This window comes from Drosophila simulans, chromosome 3L (genome assembly GCF_016746395.2).
Source record: "Drosophila simulans strain w501 chromosome 3L, Prin_Dsim_3.1, whole genome shotgun sequence".
Lineage (NCBI taxonomy): Eukaryota > Metazoa > Arthropoda > Insecta > Diptera > Drosophilidae > Drosophila > Drosophila simulans.
The window spans coordinates 2,697,595-2,718,930 of record NC_052522.2 but is presented as its reverse complement, the minus strand read 5'-3'; the positions used below and the strand labels follow the sequence as shown (position 1 = coordinate 2,718,930).

The window sequence follows — 21,336 nt, the reverse complement described above, 5'->3', positions numbered from 1 at the left end:
AATTGAATAGAGACGCGAATCCTGCCAATTGACTAGCCCACCATGACCAGAATAACCAGACCCAGGAGTACCTCCTCAAACTGTCCAATCTCAGTCGCATCGCATCGGGATGCCCAAGTGCCATGCCAAGATGCATAATTTCCCACACATATTTTTTATATGGCTATAATATTTGGTTTTGCACTCTTGACTCATCATCGCCGCCGACTTATTGCGAAACTATGCGAACTGCAAATTTCGCTGGCTATTTTTGCAGTTCTTATTGTTGGCATGCGCTGAGTGGCCAATAATATTTGCAATTATTTATTTCGGCTTTCGGGAGGTGAGGATGGTGGGGGCTATTGCCAAACCGCTGAAATATGCGCCATGAATAATTCTTGGCCCCTCCGCCGCCCCTCCTCCTTCCCCACCACCATCATGTGCGGAACGTGCGAAAAACTTTTATGTTCTAAAGATTCTGCAACTTTGAACTTTGGCGGCGACGCGGACATGACGACATAATTGCAATATGGCTAATGCAATCGCAATTGCGATCGCAAAGGCAAAACTCTTGCAACACACGCCCAACATTTGCTAGCAATTAATAAATTGAGTTCCCTTTTTTGCGCTCTGGTCCCCGTAGTTTGCCATGTTTATGAATGAAAATGCGCGTTTTCGTCTCAATTGGTGTCCAATAAATTGCAATCACACTCGTGCGAACGCTAATTAGTTTGTAGATCAGAAATTATGATTAGCGACTAGCGCGCTGCAGCTGCTTTCGCGTTTTCGCAGCCTTGGAAAGTGCGTTGACCAACGCGGCGTATGCGCAATCAGTTGACAACCCACACAAGCTCACCACAGTCTTGTTCTTGTGGCACCCAAAAGAAAATCGCTCTTCCTCCCATTCGGCTTCTATATTCTGATTCTGCTTAGACAAATTAGATTCGTCTGTGCTCTCTGGCTTTATTGCTAATTATTCTTTCTTTTTGTATCTTTGCAGGTGAGTTTCCTTTGTGGCCAATCGATGGGAATCCATTCGAGAGTGAGCTGTCATTTATGTTTAGTAAGAATTACAGTGCACTTTCGCAAATGAAAACCAGCAGTAGGTTAAGCATAGTAACATTTGATTTGCACTTTATTAAAAGAGTCTCTTCATACTAGAGTGATCATTTGAAACTCCTATATCTGAGTATAGGATTTGAAGGGAATTTCCAATTGTGGAATTTTTACCGTGTTCACTGTAATCTCCAGCTAACGAGACCTTGTTCAATCGCTTCTCACCTCGTTCCCATAGTGAATGTCCTCGGTTCCGCCGATTTGGGGCAAGGGTATGGCCACTGGAGGCTTCCTTGCAACATCACAACACAAACTTGACCGCCGACGCTGCCAGAAATATTGTTGTGCCTGCCATTAGTATTACTTTTCGCTGTTTTGGGAAAAATGTTGACGTGCAAATTGCACGGCAAAAGTTTTCCCAATTTTCGTGTTCCTTTCTTTTTTTTTTTGCCGTCTGGAAAGAGCGACGTACGTCATTAGGAGGTACAAAATATTGCTGGCTATGCTGTTTATTTGTTTGTTTTACCAACGCGCGCTGTTTAATCGGAGGGGAGGGGAAGGGAAAAGCCGATCCACGAATTCTCCATTTTGCCATGAATTATTCATCCCTCGCTGGATGTGAGTGTGCGTGTATGCGTGTGTGTGTGTGTGCGTATTGCTTATTTCAATGTTTCATGCATAATTAAGCATTTCTGCAATTAAATGTGTGCGTGCGACTGTGTGGGCTTCAAAACCCAAACCCCAAAACCCTTTGAACTAACCAAACTTTACCCTGACACTCGATATTTATCTATTAACTTATTAACTTTGAAAAGTCTCAAGGATAAACGTCAAATGGTGATAAGTTTTGGGATTTATCTTGACATTTTTAATGCCGTTGGCTTGTTAGTTTTACTGCCTTTACTTCACTTAGAAACATACTAAGAAACACTAATAGTGTCACCTTGTGCGCGTATTTAATAAATATGTTTAAACTATCATCGCATTATTTGTACATTTCCTAATGTTTACCCAATAATTTAGAGACGCAAATCCTTTTTCCTTTAAATTAACAACAAACAGGAAGAATACAAAAATATCGTATGATTCGCGCACAAATAATGCGGGACTTTAAATTGCTAGAATCTTGATGATTTTATCTAGATTTTTCCTGTTGCCACTTGGATACAAACTTATGGTGTTGTGATAAAAACTCAACAAAACAATGAAAATATTTAGCCCTGAATTGTTTGCCAAAAAATGTTCATTTTCATCTCCTTTATGCTTCTTTTTTTTCTTTCTTTTTGTAGTTTTTATTCTTGCCTGCTTATTATGCCTTGTTTTTTTTCTTCGCCCATTCTAGCATTTTGCGTTGCCTTATTTTGTTTTGCCGGCAACAATAGAATAGCAGGCAACAACAATGCAAATTGAACGTAGCAAACTAAACATAACACACAGGCAGCCTGTCTGCCTGCGTCCGACTTTTTACAAAGATGTATATATAGAGTACACTGTATGTATATAGTATTTTTCACACAATAATGTGTAGAAAAACTTGCGAAATATTTTCCACTTGGCACGCAGCATGGCCAAAAGTCGTGTGTGTTTGTGCAGCTTACACTTTTAATTTTATTTATTTTTAATGCGATTTCGTTTGGTTTTGATAAAACAGAATAGAGAGTCGTCAGCTTACTCGCACAAAATTGAATGCAGAACGAGAATCCGGTCAAGTGTCTAGTGTTTAGTCCACATGGGGGGATCTGGAGTCGATGCCAGGTCCAATTAAATCTGGACCATTTCGGAAGTGGGTGAGGTGTGAGGTGTTCCCAGAGTCATCCAGTGTAAGGGGAAAATCTGGGGAAAATAATACCAAAGTCTTCTTGCTTCTAAATAGTGTGCCAAACATTTTGGCTCATGGGGGTGGATACACATATCTAAATAAATCTAAAATATCGCTGGGCCCTCGCCTTGCTATCATTGAAAATTCAATTTCAATTATTAGAACCGACTGTGTGTGTGTGTGTTTGTTGTTTGGCGAATAGTTTGAGGATGCTGGCCCCCGGCACTTAAATGTCACATTTTCCTATGTGGCTCATTTTCTTGGCTCATATTTTCGCAAATTAAATTTTATTGAGCGTATCGTTTGGGCATAATTAATTTTAATTGAGGACACTACCCACACAGACGGCCACACCCTTACGAAAAACACGGTCGTTTTGGGTCTATTTATACGAGTTGTTTTTGGGAAGGCGGATACCCTATGCAAATGGGTAAGCCCGAACGAATCCCCCAAACTTTTCACACATTTTCCCGGAACAGCAGAGCTGTCTCTCTCTCTAATTAACTTTCAATTCAATCAGTCCTGTGTGCTGTGCAAAAATGCACAACTGACCCGACCACCGCCCATTGTGTGCTGCAGTGTAACAATCCTGCATGTGCATCCTGTTCCAATCGCACAAGTGCACTATCGAAAAGGATTCCTACTTAGAGGATTATTTAGAAATAAGTTTAATTTGATTGCAAGCTTGATACTTAGATAAGTATCATATATCTTTTGATCTTAAGTTGCTTTAGCATAAACCATTGTGTTTTAAGATTCAACTGGATCCTTGTCAGCTATCAACCAATAGGGTTTTAGATCCCACTGCTGTTTTCTTTGAGTACACACACGCACCTCACGCATGCAGCTACATAAAAGACCAGTCAACTTCAGTGGGATCTTTGTATGCAAAGCATGTCCGACAGCCGAGAGGAGTCCGCTTTGCTAGTGTTTTTGGGTTGTGTGTGGCTTGCTGCGCTGTGTGTGTGTGCTGTTGCGTGTGTCGCCCAATTGACTTTTGCTGTCGAGCAATTGTTTGGTTCAGGTAGCACTGAACCCCGTCGCCCAGCAGCAACATCATCATCAGCAGCAGCAACAGCAACGCTAGGAGCAACATCAGAATCAGCAGCAGCAAGTGCATGGAAACCGCAGGCATTGAAGGCGACGCAGCCGTCACTCATTTGCATGCAACAGTTGTTGAACAAAAGCAGCTTTAATTTAATTTCAGCTTCAGTTGCACTCAGTGGCCCGCCTGGCGCTTATTAGCTGCCATTGTTCATGGGAAGGAGCCACTCCGACTGCAACTGTGGCAACAATCAACGCCATGAAGCGCAAATTTGTCAGCACAAACAGCTAAAAATCGTTTTTCTTCGACCAGTCGATCACTGAAAACTAAAAAGAGTCGCTTTTGGGATATATTTTATTATAATAAACCCAAGGCAACCCTATGTAGCTAATATTCAACATAGATTACCCCATTTCTCGCAGTGCAGCGCAGAACTTGAGTTTAAAGAGTGCGAGAGAGAGCACGTCGCATAATGCCAGTTAAGTCGCTGACGCCCACCTGTGTCACTCAGTCAGTTGGTCAGGTGAACGTCACTTGGCCATTTCCACAATCGAGCAGCGCCCCCAAAACATTAGCCGCTCGACCAGTTTCAGTTTCAGTTTCAGTTTCTGTTTTTTGTTTTCCTATTTAGTTTGCCGGGTTGCTCTCAACACGCCGGACGCGAATCAGAAGCCTTTCTATACCTGCGACTGATAATGGCCTTATGAATCAGAATCAGTTAACGATTTGTGTTATCGTGGCCTTTTGTTATTGTTTACCCCGCTGATATGCCAGTGGTCCGAAAACTAATTCTAAGCTCAAAAGTAAACAGAATAAATATGTTAAAGTGATAAGGAGTCGCACGAAAGTTATTGAAAGGTGTGAAAATGTATTATTAATTCAAACAAAATTGTGCAGCATGAAATTGAGTTAACACAGTGCATTCAAGCTAAAACCAATTAAAGAGAAATTTAATTGAAATTATGAAAGATTATTAAACTGCCGTCTGATGAAAAAGAAGCTAAGCATTTTAAAGTTCTTAACTAAACTCTGCTTGCATTACGAAAAAGCAAAACAAAATAATCAATTAAAGCCCTGACAAAGTGATAACTAAAAAGCTTTAACCCATAAACACCCAGAATGTTGCGATAATAAGTTATACTCAAACTAAATGTGGGTAAAAAAGTCGAATAATAATTATCTTCGAAGACAAAGTTATTAGTTTATCTTTTCAACTATAACTTGTGAAGGTCAAACGTGTCAGCAGCAATTAAAAGTTAGAAATAAAGGAATAATCTCAAGTGGAGAGAAATAAAACTAATATTGGCTTTTAGTTGCTAGCCACTACCAAATAGACATAAAAATGGTTTCTTGTTGGACAATCCCCCACACAAAAAAAAAACGAACTATGGAGTGACTCATTCCATTGATAAGGCCAGAGGCCCAAAAGCAAACGTAACTGATTCGGCCAAAATAATATTTCCGATTTCAATGCCAGCATAGAGTAGATGTTTTGCTGATTTGTCCGATGATGTATTTCCCCGCACCACAGAACATGCTCCTGAAATTTGTTATTGTAGTTCACACATGTTGTTCGTTGTTGCTTGACTGTTAGGTTGTTTGGTTATTTGGTTGTTTTGTTGTTGTTGGTAGTTGGTACCTGACACTTGTCAAGTTGCGATAACATGCGAAATTTCTGGCTAAGCTGCACCAAAAAGGCAATACCACTCTATGCATATTAAAAACTATAAAATAACGCTCGCCATAGATTGTTTTATTATATATCGTATTAATCTTTGGATCGTCGAGTGGAATAACACGTTTTCAGTATTATGACCAAATTGGTAAAGAGCTCATTCAGCCGTTTATGCACGCAGAGAAACTACTGCATTCTTTTCGAAAGATATATTTTCAAGGGAAAAGGTTATTTCATAAGAATGTATCTGTTAGCGCAGACATATCCATGAAATACCTACAAATAACTATAAATACTCGTTTCTTTTAAACCATGACCAGTATGCAAAATTTTGTGCAGTGTGCAAACGATCGACGCCGCTTCTTGGCTCTGCTAAACTTTTAATTTGTGCTGCTGGTGATCGCTGGTACTAGCATTTTCCGCTGAATAGTTGTTGCTGGATGTTTTTCCCATTTAAATGAGTTTTGTCTATGACGTCTGCGTATTGTTTACAAATATACGTTTCAATTTGCAGCCCCATATACATGTACATTATACTATACATTATACATTATCCACCCACCCAGCGACACATGGCAAGCGATTTTCTGTTTGTTATTGCTGCGATGTTTCCCCCACGGATCCATTTGATTTTTCCTTCCTTTTTTTGGGGGTTCTTTTCGTACTTTTTCTATTTTTTCTTCTTTTTTTTTTTGGATTCATGGCGCTTGCATAATCCTCGCTTGTCGAAGCTGTCAGCAATGTTGCCACTGCAGCTGTTATTGGCATTCAAATGAATATGTAAACGTCGCATCTCGTAGATTGTTTTCGCCAAATCGAAACGATAAACAATGCGAGTGGTCACGATTCGAGGTGCAAAAGTCAGCAGGTAGCACGTTTCTAATAATTTAAATGCAACTGCTTCTTGCGCGCGATGAGTCACTTGATAAGCCAGACAAATTATGAGTTCTTGAGTGGGAAACCTTGAATGTAATCTTTAAGTCAAAAGTCTGCCTTTTTATAATTAATTTATGTGTGAAAGTATTCGCTCTTTAGAACCACAAGAGGTACAAAAGGTCACATTTTGATTCACTGCGCGGCTCGGAAGATAAACTGCAAATAAAAGTTAATGTTTATGCAGCCGCAGACAAATTGCCAGGTTAAATGCGATGGCTCGTACGACAAGCATCGATTATGTCGAATTGTAACGTTAACAGCATCCTGTTTCCTGTCTTGCCAAAAGGAAGTTGGCCCACACAGACACCCACACCCACACACACACATACACGCAGGGGGCAACCTCAATGTAGCATACTTTGCGGCGCGTTGATTCGTGTATGGCTGCCGGCATACGGCATACATAATTGATGTGTACTCTGAAGTAACCATGCCAAACTACCACACACACTTCTGCGGCTGCGGAAGACTGGGCTACAACTTCCGCCACAACTTCCGCTCCGCTTTGAATGATTAGTTTTGGCCATGGCAGTGCTTCTCCAGGCCATGAAATCAAACTAAGTGCTGGGCCAAAGTCCTTTATTTTTCAACTGTTCCGCCTGGCTGGTCTCCAGTCCCTGTCCCTTTTCCTGTGTGTGTGTGTATATAGTTTTCCCGCCCAAGGTTATAGTTTTGTCAACATATCTGGGATATTGTGGAGTGTGTATTTGTTCTATTTATTGATTCGTCAAGGGGTTGCTCGTCCTTTGATTATAATTTACATAATGGCAACAAGTGGAATGGAAAATTCGGAAATGCTTTCTCATTGGATTTCCCCAAACTTGCGGGTTCTACAATCGCACATGTAGATTATAATTTAATATAATTTCATATGGGATTAAATGTTGTAATCTCGCAAATCTGCATTCGTAATACTTATGTTAGTTTTTAGACTTGTCTAAGGTATTACAAAACTAGTATCTAGTTTATTTTGAGCAAATGGCCAATTCCGCAATTGATTTTCTATTTTCGTTGAAATATTTTAAGCCAACTAATTCTGGGCAATTGTCGCCTGTTCAATTGTTCTTTTCGATTCATTAAATTTCGCTTTGAAGCAGCGGTTTCCTTTTCATTCTCGGTTCCTTTGTCAATTTGATTGTTTTGTCATTGCCCCAGCAGCAGCATTGCGCATACGCCCAGTTGACAAATTGTAATGGCCAAGGCGTTCTTGCTCTTGTCGCCGCCGCCATCTGCAGAGTGGGCGGGGCAAGGCGGTTGGCCGGTGGGTGAAGGGTGAAGGACAGAGGTAGAAGGAGATTCCCTGGCGATCGGGGCGGCGACGTCTTGGCCGAGAGAAACCACTTGCATTTCGCTGGCTGCTGAAGCGAAAATAGAATTTGGCAATGGCTTTGGTGGCTCCCTAGTCCGTCGTCCGTTTATCTCAAAAGCATGTGGCTGCGTGTGGACATCATGTCGCGCCACCGCACACAGAGACAACCGAACGCCACATTGGGGCATGCATCAAAGGTACACGGGGAGAAATATTAGTTGATGTTTCATAAATCTACGAACTTCGTTCGAGAAGTGCCCTCGAAAGATTGTCTTTTACATAGGCATAAGATAAAGAGTTCCCTTAATTGTTTTCTGTGCATCCTGCTGCTGGGCCATGTGTTGTTGCTGCTCTGTTGGATGACTGGTATGTTTGTTGTGTTTGCTTGTTTGCTTGCCTGTTGCAGCCGCTGACGCTTTTCCTGCTGGTTTTCTTTTGCTCTGGCGCTCGCCTTAATGACCAATAAATGTCGCAGCGCATGCAAATGCAGCGGTCGGCACAGTTATCCATTTATTTGCGGAGCAATTTCAAATTTAGTTTAGATAAACAAACAAGGCGGCAGAAAGCAGAATGTGTGACAGATTCTCGGCCCACGCAGTGTTAAGAAAAGATATTTGGAGGCGACCTAATTGTGGCTATTCGGCGGAACAGTCGGAGGAACTAGTCAGAGGGACAGTAGGCTGGACAGTCATCGGGACAGACGGCGGAACAGTCGGAGGGGCAGTGGAGATCCTCACTAGATCTCTAAAAATACCCAAATTCGGGCGGCTACAATGTATGAGAACCTTTTTAAGCCAACCAGAAATAACAATCAAAGGAAGAGGAAACAAAAATAGGTGCCAGAAATAGGTGGACATTTGACAAGTGCATGTCAGTCGGCTAAGAGCTGATAGATTTTGGCCATTATGCTGGGATGGTAGCTATTTTCGCCGCCGATCGGCTCTAAATAGTCGCCAGATATCGCCGAATATTGCATAATATGAGGCGTGTCTGGGAATGTCGCTTTCGCATGATGCAATGCATCCGCTTGCCAAGATTTTCGGCGCAATTTCGCCACTCGCAGTTCGCCAGTTCGCATTACTGTCGCCACCAGTTACGAGTAAGTGCAGCAGTGCGCCCAGTGATTCGGCAAATTGCAATTATACATTTATAATCTATGTATATCTCTCGGGCAATTCCCAAGCCAAAATCTCAGGCAGAACCAAAAACCCAAGGCACACATCGACTAGCAAAGAATTTGAAAAATAAATACCAAGTACGCGCTTTGCTATGTTTTCTATGCGGGGGCGGCTGTGGGGACTGGGGATTGGGCCAACAAACTAGGTTACTTGGCAGTGTTTAGCATAAATAACTAGCACACCAGCGGCCACATCATCAGCAGCAGCAGAGCCAGCAGAACATCATCGGAAAAGCCACATTCAAATAAATAAATGTGAGCGTGGGCGGGAAAAACAGAGAGCGACCGATGGGGAAAGTGGAAAATCAAATTAACACCGGGTGCTAAGCCATTGCAAATTAATGAATTGGGTTGGCTTTAACTATTAAATGTGGGTGGTCTTTGGACGGGAATGACAATGTCAAATATTTAATGTCGTCTTTAAAATACCAAAAAGCTTACTGTTTCATTAGCAAACTAGTTTGATTATGGTGAATTATTTAATAAGTACATTAGCTGCGTTGTCACAATTGGGTAAAATGAAAATGGTATAATTATAAACCACAAAATATAGTATTTTCAATTTAAATATTATTAATATTTAGCAAAGTAAACACATTCATCAACCCAATTTAACTTTTCTATCCTTTAAAATTCTAATTTGCAGAGTCGACGCAAAGCGTGGACGGCGGACCTGCATCGTGGCGTTTAACGCTCGATCAGGATCTAATTGACACGCTCAAGGGCAACTTTCCCAGCTGGTTCCAGGGCTCAGCCGGCGGAGGAGGAGGAGGAGGAGCAGCCAGCAAGCAGAATCCGCAGCAGCACAATCACCAGCTGGCCCAGCAGAAGCATCACCAGCTGGTGGCCACCAGTGTCATACCCATAACCATTGACACGAAGCTCGCCGCCAGCAATACAAATACACTCCAGCAACATCAGCAGCAGGCGGCCATCCTGGGCCACAGTTCGTCGTCGGCCTCGCCCGCATCCTCCGTCAGTTCCAACTCCTCGAAGAAGTCCATCAGCAGCAGCCTGAGCAGCTGCAGCAGCAGCAGTAGCAACAGCAGCAGTTGCGGTAGCAACCATTGCAACTCCAAGTCCGTTTCCAGTGGAGCCAAGGGAGCCGGTTCAGCGACGGCGAGCAGGTTCCTCAACAAATCCACCTCGTCGCCCACCAAGAGCCTCTCGAGGACTTTAAAGGCCACCCAGAAGCCGAACGGCAACCACAAGGTTGGCCAGCTGGTCAAGTCCGCCTCCCTGCACAGCCTGAGCAGCGGAAGCAGCGGGAGCAGCAGCGGAAACAGCGCCAGCGGCAGCTCCTCGCTGCTGGCCACCATCTCCACGTCGCCGCTGACCACCGTCGAGCTCATCTCGAGCGCCGCATGCAGTGGCCTCCTGGCCACCAGGCTCAGCGGCAAGGACTTGGAGCACTCCTTTCAGGACATAATACTGCTGCACGAGGCCTACGACGACATGTCGGAGGGTGAGTTGTGTGCCGCACTTGAAGGATCTCGTGTGGTACCCGTCTCTGAAATATTATTTTTCTAATTTCTGCTACCATTTTCAGGTGAGCAGCGTTTGCATGCGACGTTCCTGGGCAGCAGCGATGATGGCAACAACTCGGATTGTTACGATGCCAGACAGTCACCACCAAAGGCCATCGTGGACTCCAGTCCGCTGCAGCCTGCGATGGACAAGAATAAGGAATGTAAGTTGACCTAAAATCATAGTAATTCCTCGTTTTAAATATAAAACAAACCATCCAGTGAGCTGACAGCTAGCAATCAATCTACTTAAAAATGCTTCACTGTACTCACAAAACCCTTCGGTTGTTAGTTCTTCGCTTGTTTACCCAATGTTTGTCGCCCACATTGGTCATCTTTCGGCGGCTGTTTGGCATTTGTCATCTGGTGCCTCCTGCTTAGTCATAAATGCCAGCCAGAGCAGCCGAGCTGCCTAGCTGCCGAGCTGCGATGCCCATCACAACGATCATCGGTCGCCAGAGTCATCATCATAATCCTCGTATGCCCGCCTCATTATTGACGTTCGCCTGGGGGGCAGTGAGTGGTGCCGTGGTGGCTCTTACAAGGCGCACACAGATTTAATGAAGCTGTCACGGCACAACAGGCACTTAAGGCGTACACTTGAGGTGCCACGCCCCCTCGCCAGCGGCCAGCGGTCGAAAACTCATTCAAAAATTGTTTTTGTATTTTGTCAACAGTTTTCCGTTCCGTTCTTGTTGGCTGGCCTACATATTTGCTTGGCATTTTGAGTGAGCAGAAATATTCTTATTAATTTTGAATGGCCCAAGATGACAGGCCCAGTGTGTGGATATAGCATATACATTCGTGTACTATATGTGCTGCATAGTCGCTAATAGTTTTGACAGCTCTTGTCGCCTGCACTTGCACGATTTTCGAGGTGTAACCGGAAATGGGCGATAAAGTTCACACGCCCTGACCCTGACCGAAAAGGCTCTGTGAATCCAAATGTTTATGGGGCGGCAGGGTTTATTTTTCGCCGAAAACTGCCAAAAATGTATGGTGAAAATTTCCGGCAGGCGCTCAACGAGTTATCCAACAATAAACTGCATATTTAGCAACAACCACCAGTTCTCACTGCCTGTTGGTCAGTTCGATTCAGGGTGTGTGTAAACATTTTGCGAAAAACATTTATTATAAACACATGGCTGGCAGTCAATGATGGCGGCGCTGCAGAAATGTTTTGACAAATAAACACGCTGCACGCGACTCGGAAAAGCAGGGAAAAGCGGAAATAGGCGGCGGCAGGGTGACAGTTGTAAAGGCATTTTTACATGCCACTGCACAGTGGTTCGGAATTACCATATCTACATTAACTTGATTTAAATATTATATGGCTTTACGCTTATCAGTTTTCGAGAAAGTTCTTAATCCAATAAAATTTTTTAAAAAATGTTAATACTTTTCTGAGCACTCTACTGCCCTCGTTACCCCACTGTGCCTGCCCCTTGCTGGTTTTTTTCGTGCACTTGCCTAGCTGGGATGATGGCGTCTTGGTTTACTCAGAGCAACGTTGATCACGTAATCGATTTTATAATACAACATATAGACACGCAGTTAGCCGAACTCATTTGTGTGAACTCACTCTTTCTCTCTCTTTCGGCCAGCTTTTCCCGCTCTCCGTGGAGATTTTCAGCATTTTTCCCGGCAATTGTTTACCTGACCTTCGCCACAGGCACTGGGTTTTCTCGAAGGCGAAGGGCAGCTGACCGCAGCGAAATACACACATTTATTGCCTATCGCATAAAAACTTATGTGTTTAATTTGGAATTTATGTTATTGTTTTTATCAATCGAGGGTGTTGGATCTGGAGGTGTATGTGGCGTGTATCGACGAGCAGCCAGAGCACATTTCGCGCATAATTAATTTACGGGGGCGACATTGTTTCGTCACCGAGGAGATTTTCCAGTGTTACAAGGCTGAAAACTCAAGTGTTTTCCCAGTCTGCCATAAACAACAACAAGAATTTGTTTTCGGGTATTTTTTTGTTTTTCGCTGCTGTTGCTGTTGGTGTTTTGCACACATTTTTGTGTGGCACACTTCAATCGTAAAATCGCCAACAGCTGCCATCGTCGTCTGAGACAATTACGCGCCTTGGCAGCTCTCTTGGCTTTTTATGATGATTTCCGACAAAGAGCCCAAATTACTTTAATAACGTCATCGTCACTTTGATGTCGACTTTGTTGTGGCGTCAAGTGTATTTTTTTCGGTGTCTGCCTGGGCAGCACCAGCACCGAAAACTAAATACAACGACTAAAAGTCTGCGACTAACCCACTTACTTAGATTGAACACTTAATGCACACCAACCGCAGAAGTCGAGAGTGCAGGATGCCAAAAGAGAACTATGCACTTCTCTGCACTGTGAAAAATGTTGCTCAAATAACTTCACTTTGAATTGGCTTATATCAAAAAAGATGCAAAAAGTCATTTGGGAAATTCAAGGATATTCCTGCGGTGAGAATCGAAAACCTCTCCCAAAAATGCATAAGAAATTGTTAAAAATTTCTGCTCGTACTGCATCTCTGGAGATTTCCGGGCTTAAATGCTTATTCCTGGACTTGGTTAGTAGCCGCAACCACACCATCCGGTGCACTGCCCTTCGCCTCCTGGTGGCATTTGCTGGCCGGAATCGCCGTGGGGGCATAAGATTTTGTGTTTTCGTTTCATTTGCGGCTTTGGCTTTATTTACCGTCGGCTACTGCCAGCCTACTGTGGACGGATGGTGCCCACTCCTCCACTCCACTCTTTTGCCAGTGACCTGCGCCTTAATGGGCTTTATTTCGTTTTAATTACATGGCTGGCTGGCCATTTTGTGAATCAATTTCACCAGTGCCCGGAATGCTAATTGAAGGTAATGATATTAGGACAGCAGGTCGTATGCTTAATATGGCAAAACATTCCCTCGAGACTGAAATTACATTATACAATGCTCGCACGCATTTAATCGGCCATTCGGATTTAATGTTGAAAGGATAATGTCCCAATAATTGATTATATTATACGCTTTGCGATTATAATTAGAGCGACTTCGAGAGACCATTGTCTCATCTTTCAAAGTCAATTCGGGAGCTTATGGAGGTTCCTTGTTCCTTGTTTCCCATTATTTATTTTCCACCAGTCTGTCACGCGGTCCTCGCTTCACAGCGGCTTCCATCGACTGGATGCCAAGTTAATTGACATCAATCTGTTATTTAGCCGCCCGGAGCAGTGGCAATCTAATCAGATTATTACGCATACGCCCCATGGGGCCACACCTTCGTCGCCAGTCGGCAGCTTCTGACTTTGGCTTCGGTTGGGCTTAAATATTTAATTTTCCAGCCCGAACTTTTTACTCTTGGGTGTGTATGTATGTACACTTTGTTCACACCATAATAGCCCGCACATAAAGATATTGAAAACTTTTCCCTTTTTCGCGCTGCCTTGTTTCTCCCATTCGCAGCTGCCTCTCGACATTTATTGCCATTGCCCTGGCATTGTCAAAAAGCTAGGAAAAGGCAAAGTTTTCGCCCAAAATTATTTCCCCCAGCTGTTTCGAGCACTTTTTTATGGGATTCCTATGTTTGATCTCCACTCCCCCGCGAATTGTTCTATAATTTACGATTTTTGTGGTTTTTGATTTGTTGCTAACAAGTTGTCGGCCAGCTATGGTGCTATGCAGCTTACCTAACTTTTTCTGCCAGCTCTTAAATTGAAGTTCAATAATTTATTATTAGGCATAGAATACGTATATTTTTATATCATTGATTAGTTACTAACACTATTTGCTGCTTAACTAACTCGCTTCTTTGGTTCTCCATCTTTTGCAGCGCTCAAAGTGAAGCTCATGGTGCGACGTCCACACTCGCAGCTCGTCGAGCAGGGCATCATACCATGTAAGTAGAGGGGTCCGAAAAGCAGATTCTATTCCTGCCCCGGGTCACAGCATTTAGCCGCTTAGTCAGATCGATAAAATACACATTAACCTCACTTAGCCGGTTCAGAGCATCTGCTGGCGCCCAATTCATCGGCAGCCAAAAAGGATATGCAAATACTGCCGTCGAACATTTCATTTCAATGGCTTTCAAATTTATGCGCAAGGAAAAGGCGAAGCCGAGGAAAAGAATCCTGGAAAATACGCAAATTTACAAACTAATTCAAAGCCCTCAACGCAGCCGAAAGTGAATTTGAATTTAGATGATAAATTTGTAGCAATGCTGAGGCGCCAAGAGCCGGGGAAAAAAAGCTGAGCCAACTTTTGGGCACTGGCTCAGAAATACATTTTGTGTATCCAAATAGGAATAGGGGTTCCTCGACGTGGCTAGGAGATGCATTAAGTGTATTAGATGTTGATGAGCCGATGATGTTTTCATATTCCCTTTACATAGATTTGTAAGCATTTTCAATAGCATCTTCCTTCTTGGGGCAACTAATATCTTATTTTAGTAAAAAAATGTTGCTTAATTGTAATGTTTGTATATATTCAACAGCTCTGAAAACCTCGCCCGCTATCCACGAACAATGCAAGCAATTGGAGCGCGCCAAGACCAGCGATCTGCTGAAGGCGAAGATCCAGCAGCGACCAAACCGCGAAGATCTCGAGAGGCTGCACATTCTCGAGGAGGACGAGTGCCACATCGATCCCAGTTTGGCGGAGAAACAGCGGATGCTGAAGAAGGCTCGCCTGGCGGACCAGCTCAACTCTCAGATTCAACACCGTCCTGGTCCACTGGAGCTAATCAAGAAGAACATCCTGCACACGGAGAAGCCGATAGAGAAGATTGTCAAGGAGGGACTCGTATCCTTCAAGGCAACCAGCGAGGGTCTGCTCACGAGACCCCAGCATCCGCACAGTTATGTGACCTTCGATGATGATTCCCTGAGCTCCGAGAGCGATACGAGGCAGACACCGCCGCGTTTGGATGAGGCTATGGTCGCCACCTCCAGTTCACCCACCGATGTGCTGCAGGCGGCGGCTGCCTCAGCAGGAATAGTGAACATGGCCTTGACCATGCCCACAGCTGGTCAACTGGTGGTCACCGCGCCACAGATTCTTCCCCAGCAGCAGCAACCGAAGGCTATAGTGGTGCCAGCACCAGTGCCACCACCTCCGCCGCCGCCACCACCACTGCCCATGGCCAGTATCATCAAGGTAAAGCAGGAGACCGCCAATCTGTACGAGGAACTCTGTCAAAGTGTCACGGGTACCACGGCAAGTCCGGTCAACCATCTGTACTCGCCCTGCTCACTAGCCTCTAGTACTTCCACACTAAGTCCGCTGTCTTCCATCGCCTCTCCGCCACCACCACCGATGACCACCACACGACTGCACCTTGCTCCCGTATCCGTGAAGTCTGATGCTCCCGGGAAGGATAAGAACCGAAAGAAATCGAAGTCCAAGCCCGTGTCCAAGGCGCGCACCATTAAATTCCACGAGTACAAGGGTCCACCGAGTGCCGCCGGGCAAAAGCAGGATCAAACGCAGCCGGAAGAGACCTCCTACCAGCTGATGTTGGAGCAGCAAAACTGTCTGCTAAAGTTCCTGGAGAACCTCAACAAGAATCAGTCCATCATCCCAGCGCCCAGTGCGCCGGGTGTTATGCTTCCAGCAGCTCCTAGTGCGACCAATAACAGCATCACGGTAACTACAAAGACGGTGCCTGCATTGGCTTCGCAATCCGCTCCAGCTCCAGCTCCCATCAGCCTGCCCAATACCATATCCATAACGAGCAGTTCCGGAGGAGCTCCACTTAATTTCGGAGATGCCGCTATGCTGACGCCCACGCCGGCGGCCACACCCACTCCGCCCACCCTGTCGCTGATCGCTACACCACAGCAACAGTTGCAGCTGCATCAGCAACACCAGCAGCTGCACCAACCAACTCCAGTGCAACACCCACCACCACTGCCCTCGCCAGCGCTTTCGGTCAGCTCCTCGATTCCGCCCAGTCCGGCCACCAGCTACGCCGAATCCACCACCAGTTCCATCACAGACTTGACCCGACTGGAGAAGATGAAGGTCTCTGACCTGAAGCAGCATCTCAAGCGCAGGAACTTGCCCGTCTCCGGTCCCAAACCACATCTGATTGAGAGGCTGAAACCATATTTGCCCCTGGAGCCACTGGATAGCAATGTAACACCCGCTCCGACCTCCAACAACAGCAACACAACGCCCGATGTAATCACAATTAGCGATGCCATGGACACGAGCAACTGCGGATTGTTGGAGCAGCCTCCACCAGTGACCATGTTGGTTTCAGATGCAAGCATGGAACACGAGCAGATGGATGTGGTGCAGCAACAGATGGATAACACGCATCCAATGACGCTGCAGACTATTCTGCCTCCACAACCGCAAACTGCAACCATAATCCTGACCAACGAGGAGTTGCTGAGAGAGCAGCAGCGCAAGATCGACGAGCTGCAGAGGCAATTGCAGCGATCGCAACAGGAGCTGCAGAAGATACGCCAGCGGCAACAGCAGCAGCAACATCAGCAGCAAACGGTTACCGCTCAAGTGGTGAATGCATTGCCTTCGCAGCAAATCACGCTGATCACCACGACCTCGAATGGGCCGCAGCAAACACTGACTGTAATGCCGCAGGTGGAGAAGAATGTTTCCGCCAAAGTGACGGTGAAAGCTACTGGAGGCAACAGCAACCATAAGGTAAATGGACTGCAACAACAGGGATCCGCAGCCAAGAAGCCAGCCGGCAGCAACTCGAACAGCAATAGTAACATTTCCTCATCGAATCCGCCGCCAATCAACCAGAAAATGGTGGTCAAGCAGCAGCTGGAGGCTAAAATCCAGAAGCAAAAGGCAGCGGCAGCGGCCGCCGCACAGCAACAGCAGCAGCAGCAACAACAACAGCAGCAGCAGGCACTGCAGCAACAGCAACAACAGCAGCAGCAACAGCAACAGGTGCGCCTGCTCACGCAAAAGACACAAACTGTATTCATTCCATTCAACAACAACAATCACATAAACAACGCTTCTGCCAAGACAACAACAACCAAGAAATCCAATGTGCCCGCCAACAATACAAATACAACCACCACAACCATGATGCAAGCAGCCAAGCCGGCGGCAGTTGCGACGGCATCAGCCTCGCCAGCCACTCAACACCACAATAACTTGGGCCTGCTGTGGAACGAAGGAAATCAGACCATACTACTGGTGGGTCTGAACGATCAGCACATGACGGCGCACACGCTGGGCAATATCAGCTTAACGGCCACCACTACGACAGCAGCAGCACCGCCGGCGGCTACTCCAGTTGCAGCATCTACGACAGCTCCGCCAAAGAAGATACTGAATGGCCACCAACGCACAAACTCCCTGCCCAGCATTGTCTTTCCCATCGAAACCAAGTCCATCATTACCCAGCAGCAGTTGCAACAACTCCAGCAGCAACAACAGCAGCAACAGCAATTCCAGCCTGTCCAGCAGCCACAGCAGCAGCTCAACCAAGTGGACATCAAGCCTGCACCAGCACCACCGCCGCAATACGAAGAGGCCACCAAGCAGTTGGCGGCCAGCAAGGCGGCAGCTTTGAATGGCCTCCTACCGCTGGTCAAGATTAAGGAGGAGCCCGTTCAGTCGCCCGCTCCTGCTGCAGCTCCTCTGCCGCAAACAGCTCCTCTGTGCAAACGCAAGACGGCGAGCATTAAGTCCGAACAAGTCAGCGATGTTCTGGACATACTAATCAAGCAGGGTGAACTGCCGGAAAGTGCTGCTCTGGAGCCCATTACACCGTTAACGCCGCTGCCGGAGTTGTCCATGTTCAATGGAGCCACGCCCACCACTGCGGCTGGTGGAGCCAGCATAGTACCGCTGGTGCCCAAGCTAGAGACGCCAGTTACGCCAGTCCAAAACCTCGACATGGCCATGGACACAAATGAGCAGCATGTGGGCTTTGCCAGCAATCAGGCCCCGAATCATGTGTTCATCGAGAGCATAGACATGGCCTCGCCCCTGCAGACCGATTCAAGCGCCATTGATGCTGAGAGCGTGGCCAAGACCTTAGATATTTTCCTGGAACAGCACCATGCTACGCCGCCACCGAGCACACCGCCCAAAAGTTGCCACAGCGGTAGTGAGAAGCCAAACAGCCCGGATGCCAAGCTCAATCACTTTGATGAGTACGAGCTGCTGGAGCTTATGTCGCAGCAACTTGAGATGGACATGGGAGATGACTCCAGTGGCTATTGTCACGCCTCGGCGGCGAAGAGCAGCAACAACAACGGCAACCTGCGACGCGATCTCAATCCCAGCCTGCAGCCGTCCATCAATGAGCTGCTGGATGCGAGCAGTCCCGACAACGTGCTGCTGAACAATAACCCGGGTGCCGATGTGGACTTCGACGCGGATAGCTTTGTGGCCCAATTGAGTCAGCACGTCACCGGAAATGGCAACAGTCCTGGGGTCAATTGCAATGGATCCATTGAATCCTCGTCGTCGGCGGTGAATAGTCACTTTGGGAGTCACAGCACACCAATGGATTGCGATGATTTCGAGAGCACACTGAACTCTTTTATGCAGGCGGTGACCCAACCGCAGGCGGGCCAACACGGCGAATACGCGACGTCGACGAGCATGGCCAATGGAACCGGAGGAGGAATGGGCGTGGACAACGGCACCGGTGGGGCAGTGGACGCCTTCAATGCGAGTGGCGATATATTCGATTTGTTCAACATGGACGATTACAAGATGAACTGGGCGGCGGGAGATTTTACAGTCTAGGCGGTTTTATGTATTCATATGGCCCTCGAAGCGGCAGGGCAGAATTTTCTAGAATTCATCAATATATTTCCCCAACTTTGTTCCGTATCGAGAAAAAACAAAACTCACAATCCAGCGTGGTGCTCACTTTTCTGAAAATATTCCTGAAGAATTCGTTTCGAAGAAAGCAAACACACACACACAAACAAAACAAAACAAATCCTATTTATTTTCTAAATGCATTTAATACATTTGAACGTCAGTTGAAATTTCGAAACTTTACTATTTCCAAGAAAAACTAAAAAGAATGCCAAAATTGCCGGGAGTTACACTCCAAAACCATACTTTTGCACCCTTTCCTGTATAAGCAAGAAAAACAAAAACCATAAAAAACAAAAACAGCCAAAACATTTAGAAAAGCATAACAAGTAAAACTTATCATAAACTATCATTAAAACGTAAGCCTAAAATGTTGTAAAGAACGATAAAGAGAGAAAAGAAAAACAAAAGTACATGTTTCTAATGAAGGTCATTCCAATTTGAGAATAATGCGAGTGAAATCTAACTAACTAAACCGAATGGAAGAATGAATGAGTTGAGTCCCAGGATGCGGATGCGGATGCGGATCTGCAGAAGAAGAAGAAGGAGGAGGGAGAGAAAGCGGCAAGGGAAAGAGAAATTAAGCTAATCAAAAAATTCTATAAAAATCGTAAAAAAATATATTCTTGTTGTGAGAACGACTTAAGTGAAACACATTCAGTAATTTTGTTTTAAGTTCTATTTAAAATGAAATGAATTAAATTATTTAAAGCCTAGGCAGTGCTTAATTCTAATTTAAAAGCAAAATTAAATGAAATATTTAAAACACGATTTGAGAAGTATTTCCTGCAAGGAAAGAAAAAGCCTTTAAAGTAGTCGAAGCCACAAACCAGTTAAATTAATTTTAAACTCGGATCAATTTCATTTAAAATGTAAGCCAAAATATATATATTCATATTTCTTTTGTTTTGCATTCTTAGGCACAGCGAATTCCGTTACTTAAACTAATTCTAATGAAAATATATTTAAAACAATTAATTTAGCTACTTCGTAAAGTAATTAAATCCTGCGGCGTGTACTTAACGCACATTTTGTAATCGTGTCTATCGCAATTCGGAATTGTAATCGTTCATCTTTCGTAAGCACACAAATTCGGCTAAGTGTATTTTATAAATTGGGAGCATGCCAAGCATTCGGACGTATATTTGAGTGTAGGGCTCAATAAAATAAATTATAAATGTAAACTGAGAAAATTAATTGATAAGCAATGGACACATTTCAATAGGAAAACAGAAGAGGAAAACCCAATTCAAAATTGCAAAATGTGAGGAACTCAATACACCAATAAATATATATATTTTTGTATAAGCAAATATATATACTCTACGTTTAGATCTAGTCTAAAATTTCACACATTTCACCCGCAGAGCAAAAGTTAATCATCACTCAACACTTGTTTACATTTGCAATAATCTGATTTAGAGTTGGATTGTAAGCTTAAAGTATATTTATCATCGACGCGCTTTAAACACAAATGAGAACGTTTCCATTATAACAATTCATATATATTAATTTAAGGACTACGTTTATTGTTAGTATCAAACTTAATTACCATAACTAAGCTTATTGTTTGATTAATTCTAAATTTAATTACCTAATTATCTAATTTAATATGTTGGCTTGAACAATTTTTGTGCGTTGCGTTTAAAAGAGATTTCATTTAAATACAATACAGAATAAACTCAATCACGTCATGAACTATGTGTACTTTTTTGCAACAGAAGGATTAGAGTCCATATAATAATACTACATAACAAGTGATATACCGATATACTTATGTATACATCTATAGATATGTGCAAGAACTTAATGCGTAAATAAAACATTATTCATTTTTCCAAAATTCAGTGGCCAAAACACTCGGACTTCATTTACTTACCAAACTGATTAGTGAACGCAAACAAAAACGATTTGGCCCAGTGCCTTATCAAGTTTTGAACTCTGCGGAGCATAATAAATACGCATTTAAGCGCATTACGCCCCAGCGCAAGTTAAATTCCACATTAAAATTAAAATCAA

General features: G+C 44.5%; 1 protein-coding gene across 1 annotated transcript in view; it reads left to right on the top strand.

Annotated features, from left to right (window-relative positions):
• Positions 1–21,015, top strand: part of LOC6736522 (myocardin-related transcription factor B) — a 39,388-nt gene extending 18,373 nt beyond the window's left edge. The window contains exons 2-5 of the mRNA XM_016170344.3: positions 9,643–10,461; positions 10,546–10,686; positions 14,327–14,392; positions 14,987–21,015. Coding sequence (XP_016030107.1) covers positions 9,643–10,461; positions 10,546–10,686; positions 14,327–14,392; positions 14,987–19,239 — 5,279 coding nt within the window. The 3' untranslated portion in view covers positions 19,240–21,015. The remainder of the gene's footprint in view (positions 1–9,642; positions 10,462–10,545; positions 10,687–14,326; positions 14,393–14,986) is intronic.
• Positions 21,016–21,336: the final 321 nt, after the last annotated feature.